General features: G+C 35.9%; 1 protein-coding gene across 7 annotated transcripts in view; it reads left to right on the top strand.

Annotated features, from left to right (window-relative positions):
• Positions 1-15,244, top strand: part of MTDH (metadherin) — a 56,772-nt gene that overhangs the window by 30,135 nt on the left and 11,393 nt on the right. For 3 of the 7 annotated variants that reach the window (XM_072734248.1, XM_072734250.1, XM_072734247.1), the window contains 4 exons: positions 224-460; positions 2,943-3,032; positions 5,227-5,325; positions 10,872-10,996. In XM_072734248.1, coding sequence (XP_072590349.1) covers positions 224-460; positions 2,943-3,032; positions 5,227-5,325; positions 10,872-10,996 — 551 coding nt within the window. The remainder of the gene's footprint in view (positions 1-223; positions 461-2,942; positions 3,033-5,226; positions 5,326-10,871; positions 10,997-15,244) is intronic. The other 4 variants (XM_072734251.1, XM_072734249.1, XM_072734253.1 and 1 more) reach the window with 2 other exon arrangements.

Below are 15,244 nucleotides of genomic sequence, written 5' to 3'. Positions count from 1 at the left end.
AAGCCTACCCTTAGTTTTTAAATTAAAAGTCATCCATGATGGTCATGTCACTTTGAAGAGTTTTCATTTTTATCTTTAAAGCTCAGGCTGTTTAGAGGACAGGACAGTAGGGGGGAAAATGAGTGATAAGTATAAACCAAGCAGTCATAGAAATTTGAAAATATCCCAGTTTTAGAATAAGGAGTCATGTATCAGTTTTTAATCTTCTTTTCTTTTCTTTAAGTTTCTTCAGGATTGAACGAAAACCTCACTGTAAACGGAGGAGGCTGGAATGAAAAGTCTGTCAAACTCTCCTCACAGATCAGTGCAGGTGAGGAGAAGTGGAACTCCGTGTCCCCTGCTTCCGCAGGCAAGAGGAAAAGTGAGCCATCTGCCTGGGGTCAAGACACTGGAGATGCTAATGCAAATGGAAAAGACTGGGGAAGGAGTTGGAGTGACCGTTCAATATTTTCTGGCATTGGTAAGAAGTGTTAGAAAATTTTAAGTTCACTTACAGTTGTTTATTTCTGGTACATTTTGAATTTTCAAGGAATGCAAAAAAAAAAAAAATGAGTGAAGCTATACAGAAATAATAGTAATAATTAATTCATCTTCAACCTTCACGTAGAGCAAAGGGGAAACTAAAAAAGTCAATAATAGCATGTAATACTTCCTCTTAGTGCTCTCACATTTATCACTTCTGATTATCAGTGTAGTTAAGGGGTATAATTGTGTATTTTTAGTGATGTTATAAATGTAACATGTGAGTAGATTTTTTGATTAATTTCAACAGTTCTGTTGAGTTTAATTAAAAATAATGAAAGCAGTTTACAGCATCCACTTTGATGCTGTTTTTCAGTCCGCAAAATGACTATTTATAATTAATTTTCCCCCTCAATTTTAAAAATACAGACCAGTAGTTGAGAAAGCTTATTCTTGTTGAAAGCAATCAAATTAAAAGCAACTTAATTCCGGTGTGTGTGTGTGTGTGTGTGTGTGTGTGATGGAAAAGAAATCCATGTTTAATATGGAAAACTACAAAAAGAGAAAGAAAAAGCCACTGTTATCACATCACCCAATGACAACCACTGTTTTTTTTTTTTCCACTGTTTTTTATAAATCTTTAATGACCTTTTATTTTTTTCCTGTGTACAGTTTTTTGTTTTTGGTTTTTTTTTTTTTTTTACATAATACAATTTGGATATGCATTTTTATGTCCCCACTTGTAACATAAACATTTTCCTCTTTGTAAGTATTTTTATTTGAAGACCCTATGATATATTGTATAAACATAGCATATAAATTATTCAACTATTCCTATATTATAAAGATAATTTTTTTTAAAAAAACATTGTAAATAACATTGCATTGAATATATTTGTTTTTGGCTTATTTGGAGTGAGGTTATTGGGTTAAAGGGAGTATAAACATACAGTGCTCTGTGACAACATTGTCAAGATATTTTCTAAGAAAGTAGTTCTAATTTATACAATCAGCATCACTATGAGGGCCAATTATCATGTGCTGACCCAAGATTGGTATTTATACATCTTTTCTAACTTGATAAACAAAAAAATACATAAAGTGTTCTGGTTAACTTTTTAAATCACTAATGAGGTTGAGTATTTTTCACGACTTTCTTGATCATTGCTATGTTATGAATTGTCTATGTTCTTTGCCCATTTGTCTAATGGCCTCTTATTGTTTGTTGTTTTTTTTTTTAAATCAAGTTGTAACTCCGTACATTAAACATACACTTTTTTCTGTTGTGCTTGTTGCAGATACTTTTGTTTTATTTCTTTTATTTGAAAGAGCAATAGACACTACAGAGTGTTTAGTGTTTAAGTAGAAAAAACTTTCTTCCAATGTTATTTGCTTTTCCCATCATTTTTAAGCCTAGAAACTCTTGTTGACTATTGTCCCCAAGAATGCAGTTAGTAGCATTTACTGATAATTATTTTTAAGCTCATTCTTTCATACAATGTCCAGAAATTGTGTAGAAATATCAAAATTGGCTTGGAAGAAGAAGACAGTCCCTAAATGCCCAGCCTCATTTTCAATAATGAAGAAAACATAAATGCTGTAAAGCATCTTTTCATATTTAACAAAAGATAGTCACATTTTATGGAGTAATGTTAGAAACTATGGCCTTTTCAGATATTTGCAGTTTACTCATAAAAGCTATGTAGCATTTTTATTGTTAGGACATAAATTAGATGGTACTTGCTTAATATTTGCTGCAGATAAAATTAAGCAGCAGGTTAGAGTTCCTGTCTAGGTGGATTAGGACCTTTGTTGAAATTGAAAGAACTATATTAAACTGGATTTGTAGTAAATCACTAAGAAGAGACTGGTGTGACTGGTCTCATGGAGGTATATGTTCTTTAAAATACTCATTTGCAAGTAAGAAATATCTTGAAAATGTTGAGGAAATAGTAAGTATAGTAGAATGAGTGTGGACTAGTTGAAACAGACCTATTTGGCATGAGTCCCTATTTTCCCACATACTAACTTCTGTGGAAATCAGGCTAGTTCTTTAACCTGTGTGAATTTCCTAGTTTCAGTAGTTATGAGGATTGGCTGTAATGAAGGTCAAGAACCAAGTTCAGTGCTTGTCCCAAAGTAGTAGCATAATGATGGTAAATAATAAGGTAGCTTGTTAAAGTGGAGAAAGGCTTTGAAGATAAACTTAAGTTCCAGTCAAGGCCCAGCTGTTTTCTGGCTGTCAGCAAGTCACTTAAGTACTCTGATATTGAGCCTTAGCAGGGTTACCCTACGGATTAGAGGCACTGGTATGAAAAGTTTGGCCTATAATAGACATTCAATAAATAGTAGCTATTGCTGTATTGTCCTAATTTCTAAGGTTATCTTTAAATATTATTATCATAGTTTAAGCCTGTACATATCTTTCAACTTTTCTTTTGCAAATTGAAGGTTCCAAGTGACGTTCTTTATTTTAACAGCTGCTTGGTCTAGTGTGGATAGGGGAATGAATACCTCTGAACAGAATTCTGCTTCTTTTGCATCTCTCACACTTAACTCTGCTGTTTCTGGTATGTGAAAACAGTCTTTCATTTAGTTAACAAAAGAATTTCTGTTTCAATTCTTTTTAGCTCTCGCTATTTGAAAAATAATTGAGTCAAGTACTGCTATCGTGCTATCGACATAAATAATAGATGCATAAAGTAGCATTACTTTATATATTAGCATTAATAAAAGGGAAGAAAGGAAGACCTAAATTCTTATCTGTCAGTAGCTTGGTTCCTTTCTGTAGTGAAGATAGAAGATTCTGTGGCCTAACATAACTGAAAGTTCCTTGGCAGGCAGACAAATGCAAATAGAAGGCCTTCCCTTCAGGCTCATGATACTTTTCTGTTACTCACATATTTCTACCATACTTCTACTTGCAGTTTGCTCTTTCCTTTCTATTTGCCCCCATTATCATGAGTTTACAACTAATACTTTTCGGTTATGTAGACCGTCACATAATAACTTAAGAGTATCTGTTGATTTAGAAAATACAGTATTACTAATAAACTATTATGAATTCAGCATTAAAAATGGATATGCCTTTTATTAATCACATAGAAGTCATATCTACTTAACAAATATTACATAAACGTGGGAGGTGTTGGCAACATTTTTTTCACGTTAGAATTCATGGACCCACTGTACTAATTATGTAGCTCCACAGTGTCTGGAGTCCCTAGAATTATAGGTCAGCAGACTTTTTCTGTAAAGGGCACAGTAATAAATATTTTAGGCTTTGTGGGTCATACTGTCTCTGTGGAACTATGTAATTCTGACATTGTAGCCAGAAGGCAGCCAGAGAGGATACATAGATAACTGTATCTGGTTTTGAAATCCTATTCTTTGGATTTTTTTTAATCATTTGTAAATATAAAAAGTGATCTTGACTCATAGGTCATACAAAAAAGAGTGTTTGCATTTGGCCTATGGGTCATAGGTTGCCAACCCCTGCTCTCATAGACTACATTTCAGTTCCAGAGATAGAAATTAATTGCCTCTTTTATTTGGTGACTTGGTACAACACAGATACTGTTCTCTTCTTATATTCAGAGAAAGAGAAAGCAACATGGGCTGCTAAAGAAATAGCAGTAGTGTTGTTGTGGTGCTTATAAGCAGCTAATATGCTGATTATATGTGAATTTATAGGGTTATTCTGCTTGTTAAAATTTATATTAAAAATACATAACTATTTTGAGTATGTATCAAGCCATTATATTAGTGGATGGCTGTTAAGATCATCTACAACCAGGTGAAAATGTGTAAGCTAGGATGGACTTTTATAAGAGAACTTGATTGCATATAAGTGTTTTACTAACAGATTTTTTTAACCATTTCTTTATATCAGTGGCCCTGAGTCCAGAGTGAGTATCAGAGTCTCCCAAGGATTCCAGTACATGTGGAAATTCTGATTCAGAAGGTCTGGGGTGTATGTATCCCTCATGGAGAATCCCTGCTTTATGTTCACATTCTAAAATGAATTAATAGCTAAAGAACAGAGGTTTTAGACCTGGCACCCATGAATTTCTGTGCCACCAAAATTATATGCAAAATTTTATGTAAGTTCTAGATGATATAGTCCATCACAGTTTTCATCAGATTCTAAAGACTGTGTGACCCCATTCTCACCCCCTGCCTCCTCCCCAAAAATGAAAACAGAAGAAACTTAGAAGATAATAGTCTCTTCTCTCTAAGTGCACCTGAGCTTAACTTGGCCTCTAAACCACGAGCTTCCCTCTGTCTCACCTCTCTAGATAATCATGTTTTCTTAACTTTTTCTTAGGCAGAAGGTTCCAGAAAACTCAGACATTTTCTAGCTCTCTTTCAAGGTTCTCAGGTTATAGGCATATCCTGAAACCTTCAGGATTTCTTTTGTGCTTTACTATATTTCATTAAGAACAAAAATAAAACGACTTTTTTCCAACTTCTTGAAATTTGTAGATAATCAGTTTCAAATCTGTATTATAAATGACAAACACTAATGGATTGGTACTAAGGACAATATATAGTTCTGATCAGTGAATTCAGTCAAGTGATTATCACGCTTAATCTGAAATTACCCTCAACTCTACTTTTCCTTAACTCTTCTAATGTCTGCATTTTTCCTTTTAGGGGAAATAAAAAATAATTTAGACTCCGTGTGCAAAGTATAGAACTATTGTTATGAAACATCATTAGAAAATTCCATTTTTAATTTTATTGCATTCGTTTTCATTTAAGGGTCTACTGCTGAGCCAGTTTCTCATTCTACCACTTCTGATTATCAGTGGGATGTTAGCCGTAATCAACCCTATATCGATGATGAATGGTCTGGGTTAAGTATGTCCTTTTAAAAATTATGCTTTTGTTTTGTTTTGTTTTGTTTTCAGAATTTTCTTTCTAACACCCTAAATTCATGATTTATGTTTTAATTTTAACCCTAATTTTCACCTCTTAGGCCATAATATAATTTAATACCAAATGTGTAGTACTTGTAAACTGATTATTAAATAACTGTAGAATTTAACTAAATTTACACTTTTCATGACTCAGGCAGTATTTAAACATGATGTTTTCTTACAGTTGCTCTATAGTTTTTTATTTTTAAATTTTTTTGTTTTACATGAATGTTCTGTTTTTCTTCTTAGTTTTAGTATAATAGAATGAATATAATAGAAATGGCTTTCAGTTTATGAGGTATGCCAGTTTTGTATTATAAAACCATTTTCTTAGTCTGATTCCCAGTAGAATCTGCTTGGGAAAATTAAAGACAAGAGTTATTTAAGGAGGCAAAAAAAAGAGGAAGGGAAAAAGAATTCAGTTTTTATGTTCAGAAAACTTATACTTCACTTGGAAAAAAAAAAAAATCCAAAAACCTGAGGGTTTTTTTTTTTTTCCCCACCACAACATCAAACCTCTATACTACTTTCTCAGAATTTTTATAGGAAATCCTTTTCTAATATTTATTTAGCAATTATATGTTACCTTGTGGACTTCTCTACCATTTGGCCAGTGCAAAAAAGAAAATAAACTTCTTTTGTTTCTTCAAGTAGAGTTGAAATTAAACCCTCTAAAAATAGGAACTCTCAATAACTCTTACATCCTGGGTACCTAGTGTAGTGCTTTATACACTACACTACTATATACAGGTGTTCAATAGGAATAGTGATAAGAAAAGCGAACAGTTGGCTATGTGCCAGGCACTAGTCTAAGTCTTGTGCATTTTATTAACTTATTTTAATGCCTATAACAATTCTAAAAGGTAGGTGATTTTTTTTCCCCACACTTCCCAGATGAAGAAACTGAGGCAAAGAAAGTTATCTCACTCAGATCACACAGCTAGTTAAATGGAGGTGGTGGTATCAAACTATGGTAGTCTGGCTCCAGAGTTCATGCTCTTATCCACCACGTGGTCCTACCCTAGTGACGATTGTAATCATGAAGGTAAACTTGCAGTGCAATACAAACATTAGTCTGTCGACTACTTAGTCTCTGTAGATTAGCTGAAGCACAGTTCTTAAAGATTAAGGGAAGTGAGATGAAAAGGTAGATTAGGCTATAAGAAGTCTTGAATTGCTGGCTAAAGATTAGGGTGGTGGGGTTGGTGTACTACTTGAAAAGGTATTTCCTACTTCTAGCCATCACTTTAAAACGTACCTCGTATGGCTTGTACTTCACTTATCTTGGAATCTAGATTAATTGAGCTATAAGATGGAGCAAATAATCTCTCATATCTACTTCTCTAGATTGTTGTGAGGTATTAATGCGATAATAAATGAACATGAAAGCTTTTTGCAAATTATAAAGCATCCTGTAAATCCAAGGTATTACAAGATGTGAAAATAACAGTGCTGGAAAATATAGTCTTGGTACTTTGGGAAGAATGATCAGCTCTGCGCAGAATAGAATTGAAGGGTGATTGTAGGAATGACAGTAAGAGAAGAGCAGTGAGGCAGCGGTGGGCTGAAGTGGAAGACACCTGAGCCATCAGGGCTCTAGGCTTCCCTGCTTGCATAGAATAACTCCACTTTTGTCTATTTTAGAATTCTTATAACATGGAAAACATGATTGGCTGCTAAAATAAAAGACTAAAGGAAAAGGATGTATCCACAGGACTCTACTGAAAGCTAAAGTATCAGAAACACCATCATTCATTGGTTAGGCTGTTGATAGTCTTGTTAAATCCAGTTTCTCTTTAACCTCTTTTTTCTGTGATTTTTTATTTTTTGTGTTACCATCTTTAATGTGGCTTATTTTAGTACTCCATGAACTTAATCATTCCTTCTACATTTACAAAATGAATAATTTAGTATTTGAAACTACTAATCCACAGAGTATGTACATATGTGTGTATGTATGTATACGTAGATACATACATATACACTAGCTTTACATTTAATAGTGTGATATGATTAATATATCGACCCTCTGGTTTGAGGCATAAACATCATTATCTGACAAAAAGTCCTTGGATTTAGCCAAACACTTGAATGTAAAGTTAAGATGCTAAAGTACAGAAGGTAACGTTTTTTAAGACAGATGTTACTCTTATTGATTGTCTTGATCATAAAAGAACATCATCATAACCCCTGTAAAAGTCAGATTTTGAATAGAACTCTGTTCTTGTTGGCACACCAGAGTGAGTGAATTTGCTGCAGCATAGTTAAAGGGGTTGAGAGCATGAGCTTTGAGGACAGACTACTTGGGTTTGAATCTTACTTAGCCTTAGCCCTTGGACAGGTTTGCTTCAGTTTCATCATCTGTAAAAATAATAGTTCTTCTTCCACAGTTGTTGAGAATTCAATGATAAAGTCCATATAGAACACTAAGAATATATTCAGTAAATACCCAGTACGTGCAGTGGAGCTGTTGATAATCTTCTGGGGCGACATTCACCTTCTCAGTGGAGTTCTTTAGTATTGTCTGTTTGAACACTGGAGATTCTTTCTGACATAATTGTTTTGTTGTATTAAAGTTAATATTAAAGTAAGTTCTGACCAGAAACATTTGAGCAAATATTTTACTGATGTAAAACAGATTAGCTGTGAGATGCTTAAACCTAAAATATTATTTAAGCAAATTAAATAAATTCCTTACCATTTTGAAAAGACACTAATAGGGCTCTTTGAAAAGATATTGGCAAAGTAATGGGAGAATTGTGAGAAATGAGAAGTTACTCCGTTTATAAATGGAGAAAATGATATAATGAATTACATTATACTGCATAGTTTCTTAAAGGAAAGTGTTTTGTTAGCATATTAGGCCCACGAATCTTAAGAATTATTGTTGAGAAGTCTCCTAGTGACAACTTTTATGTTTAGGTGATCTGCTGTTTTATAAAGTGGTTCTGTTTGATCTCAGTTAACACAAAACAAACCTCCAATCAATAAACCTGGAAAAATCACCATAAAGCTTTATAGAGCCAGTAGAGATTTGTGCTTCTGTTAATGTTCTTACAGAAGTTAAACCATAGGCTGTGGTCATACCTCAGACTTTCTGGTTATCTAAGCCTTTAAAAAAGTAATGTTACTAAAATACTAGATTTTTACCCATTATTCCTCCACACCACCATATTTATTAAGAAAATAGTTTATATGTCAGTATATTGCCCACCCACTTGTCTAACCTTTTTTATTCTAATAAGAAAAGACCTTACAGACCTGGCATATGGAGAGTTTTCCAAATCTGCATTCAGATCTTCCAACAGTGTTGTTAATGAAAGCTTAATATAAGATGAGCAGTTGGTTCTCAGTGTATCTTATTGAGAGATTTATCAGGTTTGTAAGAAACAAATTCTTAGCTATATATGCCTGATAGCTTAGAAACGGGCTTTCTATTGTTAATATCATCAGTGATACATAAACACAATCCCTGCCACTCATTGAATACTTACTGCATTGCTGTGCACTGCTTTATATGTATCTAATATAATCTTCTCAGCAGTCCTGTGAAGTTAGTGTATAACCCATTAAGATTATGAAATTTGACCCATATCATGTAGTTATGAGGTGATCAGTATTCAGATGTAGATCTGTTTTGACTCTAAGGTCCATGCTCTTAACCCCTGTGTTAATACTGCCTCTGGATGCTTGCTCGTGGTAGTAAATTTAGGAGTGGACTTCCTTTATTGTAACAGACTTCACACTTGTGATCACTTGTTCCATGTTTTCCTCCCACTAGACCATAAATTCTTATGTTTTCAGTCTCGCCATCCTCTACTGTTTTAGCCCCTCTTCTCCCTTTACATACCCCTGTGACAGATTGTCTCACTCTGTACTTGTCTCTTGTACTTACCTGTCTTCATCTCTGAATAGATAAGACCAGGAGCTCCACGTTGGCGGGGGGAGTACATTATACTCAGTTTTGTATGTCTAGCATCTACCCCACTCCAGTTCTGGTATATAGTAAGTGCTTAATAAGGTGAAATTCCTGTAATTCCACTCTTAAGATATATCTTGTTACTGTATTATTTTCTCCAACCTCTTCCTCATATAAATTTGGGATCATGTTTTACAGACAATTTTGTCTCTTTTTTTTCTGTGAGCCTTTTCCCAGATTATTATTTTCTTCCAAAACATGGGTTTTAGAGCCTTCATGAGGTATATAATAATACCCCCCCCTTTAAACAAAAATAGAGTTCACAAGAAAAGAACAGCAAAGAAAATAAGAATGCAGGCAGATTCATCATTCTAGTTACTAAAATGAGTTACAGTTATATATGGCACCATCCCAGGAATGTATCTGTGAAATAGGATAGAGATTCTAGAAATAGGCTGAAGTGTATGTGAAAGAACTTACGAGTTAATAAAAGTAGCATTTGACATTAATGGGAAAAGATTGCATTTTTCAACAAAGCAGTGTAGAATGACTTGTTAACTATTTAGAAATAGAGCTTAACCCTTCTCATCTTAAACCACTGGAAATGAAACCTGGCTGTAAGTAGTTGCTGCAGAAGTAGGTGTGGAAGCATTTATGAAATCCAGGGAGAGGAGAGAATTGACTTTGAGAGCTACTTAACCAGGATAAAGCCAAAGATTGTTTCTTCCTTTTTAGAATGAGCGAAGGAGGTAAAGTTCAGGGCCTTCTAGAGTGAAAGAAAGGAATCTTAGATTCTCAAGAATAGAAGATAGAAACCCTGAAAGTGACTTGACTATTTTGGAATTATAAAAGTAGCATTGAATAATCTGGAGAATGTAAGAAAGTACAGGTTAAGTACTAAAGAGGAAGTTACAGCCATTAAATGTCTTAAAGTAATTATTAAAAAAAAAAAATAGGAAAGAAAACATTAAATACTCTGTCATGACTTGGATTGGAAGACCCTAACCTTGAGGAGCTCCTAAGGAGGGTAAAGGGACAGGCGGGGGGAGTATAATAAGCTCGACTAATTCTAGGAACTAAAGTCAAGTACAAAAATGGAATGACCAAGGGAAAAAAAGGAGCAGGTCCCGGACCAAGTTTATATGTATCTAATATACATATAATATTACAGCCAAGGGAAAAAAAGGAGCAGGTCCCGGACCAAGTTAGACATATAAACAGTACAAAGAGCTGAGTCAGGAGGTTGGTCACCAAGGAATTAGGGAGAGTGGAATTAAATGGGTAATTCTTAAGTTTCCAGGAGTTTTTTTAGAAATTCCATTTACAAAAAAAAAAAAAAAAGAAATTCCATTTACTCAGCCATATGAGGTGCCTAGCAGAAGTGGAGCAGCTGGTTTTTTTACCATCACGTTTTTGGGTTTTCTTCTAGCTCTTAAAATGTGCTTGGGAAAAAGAAGGAAGAGCAATAGTTTAAAATTGTAGCTTAGTTCAGCAGAAGGAATTGTAGTTTTTGCATCTTAGCTTCTGGCAGAAATGATAGATACCTAATTCACACTGTTAAATTTTAGATGGTCTGTCTTCTGCTGATCCCAGCTCTGATTGGAATGCACCAGCAGAAGAGTGGGGAAATTGGGTAGATGAAGAAAGAGCTTCACTGCTAAAGTCCCAGGAACCAATTCCTGATGATCAAAAAGTGAGTAAAGGCATTGGCGGGTATGTCTGTCTCTCTGTGCACCCAACTACATTAGAATTATTAGGGGTTACGTTCTCTATTATAAATGCATCCCGTGGTAGAATTGCTTCTGAGCCACTCTGACCCTGTTTGCTTCAGTCCTTATGCCTGCATGCCTTCTCTAAATCACTGTTTATTCTTTCCAAAAGTTATTGAGGTTTCAGATATGTCGAAAGCATTATTAGGCACTGATCAGGAAATACAGTTCCTTTCCTCTTAAGAGAATTATTATAATAGTTGTGATATATCAACTCTTAGTGTGTTTAGCAAAGAATAGATCAGTTGCCAATGATAGATTAAGGAAGGCTTCATAGCACAGACAAGACTGAGAACATCATGAAAAAGACATCAATGCAGGAAAATAGGTAATGTTTAGTGGAGAGGTAAATAGTACACATGTGTGGAGTCCGTTGATGATAGGATCTCACCCTATTAGGCTGTATTCCTTAAAGAAAGGGACTGTGAAGAGTTTATGTCTGTAGCTCTAACAGCATGCTTGGCATGCAGTAAATAAAGGAATGATTCGTACCTTGCCACATTTTCATGAAATTCTGTAAGTGATAACCTGATGACAGCTTTTAAACAAAGGATAACCTAATCCTCATAGGATTAGGAACATTTGGGCTGGATACAGTGGAAAAACAAGAAGCTTCGGAAGCTATTTTGGGATAAGTGGTAAAGAGGCAATTACATGAATCAGGTAGGAGATAATGAACTAAATTGATAGCTTCAAAAAATAAATGGAAGTGGTGTTTACCAGAGACCTAAAGCTACTGATCAAAACTTGACTAGTTGTAGGAATAAGGGTGAAAAGCCAAAGAGGCTCTGAAGGTAATAGAGCCGTTGGTATTTGACAAATACTAATTGAACATCTGCCATGAATCAGGTATTAGTGGAGAAGATAAATAAGACACAGTTACTGCCTTCAAGGAGCTTACAGTCTGGTTAGGAGAGGAAGGGGACCAGCATGTCCGCAGATAAAAGTAAGGTATGTATTAGGTATTAGGGAAGCACTTAGGAGTTTTAGCAAAGGCATCCTAGAGATAGAGGTGGCACGTAGAGCAAAGAGCAGTTAGAAATTAAACTAGAGAAGGAGGCAAAGATCAGATGCTAGCGGTTCTTGAATGACGTATTTAAAACCTGGATTTTATCCAATAAGTAATGGAAGGATTTTAAGCTAAAGTGTTTTTTTCTACGTGGGCTACACTGGCAGCCCAGCAGGTAGGAAAAGGAGCAGAGGCACATGTGAATAGGGGCGGGAAGACCAGTTTAGAGGTTGCTTAGTAGTCCAGGACAGTCACTACTAAGAATGGTAGGTGGAATACTGAATAGACTTGAAAAATACGTTGAAATAAAATCAACAGAGCATGTGGTTAGAGTTGAATGGAAGAGTCATCAAAATGACTTCCAGGATTTTTGCTTGGGTTACTGGGGAAGTTGGAAGTGGTGCTCCCAACAGAGAAAATCTAGGACCAAAGGCTAGTTAATTGGGGGAAGGATGATTGGCTCCATCTGGAATATGTTAAATGCCTGAGAGAAGTTGGTTTTGTGCCAGGTTAAAGCTTAGGGAGAAAGATGTTTTTGGAAGTTCCTAGTATACAGTGGTTCAGCACCTTGAGAGTAGGTGAAATATGCAGGAAAAATCTAGAGTTGAAAAGAGCAGTGGAATGAACATGGAATCTGGGAAACTACCAGCTTTTAAGGAGGAAACGAAAGCCTGAAGGAAGAGAGCGCTGGGTGACAGAAGTGAGCCGCTTGCGCTCTGCTGATTAAGAGCAGCTTTGTTAGAGATCCTGGACTCAAAACCATGTTGCTGTAGGTTGAGAAGTTTTGTTTTTTTTTCTTTTAATTAAGTTTGGATGGAAATGAAGGTGAGGTGGTAGTATCAGGAAGGGTTTTGTTGAGGGTTGTTTGAGTTTTGCTATAGAGACTTTAGTCCGGGGTAAACTTTAAAGTTCCATAAGTAGTGCAAAAGCAACCATCAGCAGTAAGGAAGTGAACCTTCTTTACAAAAACTGGCATCAGGGCAGGTTTGGAGTTCGTCAACCCGTGATTTAATGTATCTGTAGACACAGAGAAAAGGGATCTAGAATCAAGTAAAAGTTAGACATAAATGAGAGGTTTGGCTCATAGAGTAAGATCCTGACAGTAGAGGTGGGGGAGCCTTAGGCGTGAGTGGATTGTCGGCTGGCCTTTGATCCAGTTAGGATGGTATTACCTCCGATCTATAGAGACTAGAGAAAGGAAGAGGTGGCCATGGGACTTATACTAACGGTGTAAATAAATGTAGAGGGGGACAGTTAATAGGTGATACGAAAGTTGAGGGGTTAGGAAGAGAGAGGGATAAATGGGCATACCGTAGGGCATTTTAAAGAGCAGTAAAACTATATAGACACCGTAGCATGGTGAATGGATGTCATTATGCATTTTGTTCTAAAGCTGTAGAATGTACGACCCTAAGGTAAACTCTAGGGGCTTTGGGTGATAATCCTGTGTCCGTGTAGGCTCATCAGTTGTAACACCTGTACCACTTTGGGGAGGGAGCATGGGGGGGGTGGGGAGCACATGGACATCTCTGCCTCCTGCTCAGCTTTGCGGTGAACCTAAAATTGCTCTAAAAATAAAGCCTGTTAGGATAGAAAAGCTTCCTGGTACAGTCCCGTAACACACAGTAATCATTCTGGTATTTGTTGAATGTTTAATGAATGTGCAACCAAAAATCTGTTTCTCTACCTGAAATTTCCTGGTGCTTGATGATCAGAATTAGACAGTAGAACCACTGAATGGAGTAAAGACTGTCACGTACAGCAGTTCGTGTTCTGAGTATACTCCAAGATTGTCTTTCACTTTTCTTAGCAAAAATGGGACACCTTGGAGGAATGGAGAAATAAAATGTGATGGGTTTGTACAATCACATGTTAGAAGTTAGAAATTTATGAAATAAGTTACATTGATATCAACATGGTAGACTCAGAAACATGCTGAATGATGGACAGGTTTGCAGAAAGATACAGTATGATACCTTTTATGTAAATTTTATATGCGTGGACACACCAGAATTTATTTAAAAAACTTAGTTGGATAGACAAAAAAGTTCTTGGTAATTAGTGGTTTACCCCTAGGGAAGGTGGTGTGGACTGGGAAGGGGGGGTGTAAAGGAATTTTATGAGTAATGTCTTTTACATTTAATGATCTAAAATAAATTTGGCAAAATGTCAGTTTCATATGAGTTAAAAGATGGTATGGAGTTGATTTCAGCCTTTTCCCCATGAACAAAAAATAGTGTTTTGCCATGAGGAAATTTCTCTTATGATTGGATTATAATTGGCTGAGAAGCAGAATGACCAGAGTCCTTGTGACCTGAATATCCCCCATAGGATGCATTTTTTTTTTTTTTTTTCACGTATTTCAGTCATTATGAGCTCATGGTGAAAACTTCGGTGGAGGGGCACCTGTTTGGCTCAGTGGTTGAGCATCTGCCTTCAGCTCAGCTTATGACCCCGGGGTCCTGGGATCGAGTCCCACATCGGGTTCCCTGTATGGAGCCTGCTTCTCTCTCTGCCTATGTCTCTCGTGTCTCTCATGAATAAAGAAATGAAATCTTTAAAAATCTTTAAATATTTAAAAAAAAACTTCTGTTGAAGTTTCTCCACAACTGGCATCCAATTTGTACCGGACATCTCTTAGCTAAGTTTGTGTAGGATTTTGTTTTTTCCATCTACTGGTAATTTCTGTGAACTAGTTGGTGGTTCGTGAGACCTCCAAAATCATCCTAATGACTGTTCTGCTGAGCAGAGAAGTAGTAGTTACCCCATCATCTCTTCCTATAAGGGTAGAGTAGGAATCTTGCCTGTCATGGAGAAACAAAAAGCACTTTTTCAGAGAAAAGTCAACTATATGCTTTGTGTGAAGGGATACTATGAATATTAATTTAAGTCCTAAGTCCCTATTTTTGTCATATGGGATGTTATTTTCAGTGACATTCCGTCTCACTCTGTTTTTTAAATTAAGCCTTTTATCTTGAGATAACTGTAGAGTGAAAAGCATTTGTGAGAAATGATACAGAGAGATCCCTGGACTCTTCACCCAGTGTCCCCCAGTGGTAACATCTTGAAAAACTGCAGTACAGTATCACAACTAGGGAGTTGCCATTACTGCATCAAGATATAGACGACATTCCCGTCCTGCAAGAATCCCTCATGTTGCCCT

The sequence above is a fragment of the Vulpes vulpes genome, chromosome 13 (assembly GCF_048418805.1).
Source record: "Vulpes vulpes isolate BD-2025 chromosome 13, VulVul3, whole genome shotgun sequence".
NCBI classification, from domain to species: domain Eukaryota; kingdom Metazoa; phylum Chordata; class Mammalia; order Carnivora; family Canidae; genus Vulpes; species Vulpes vulpes.
This window is presented reverse-complemented; position numbering and strand designations above follow the sequence as displayed.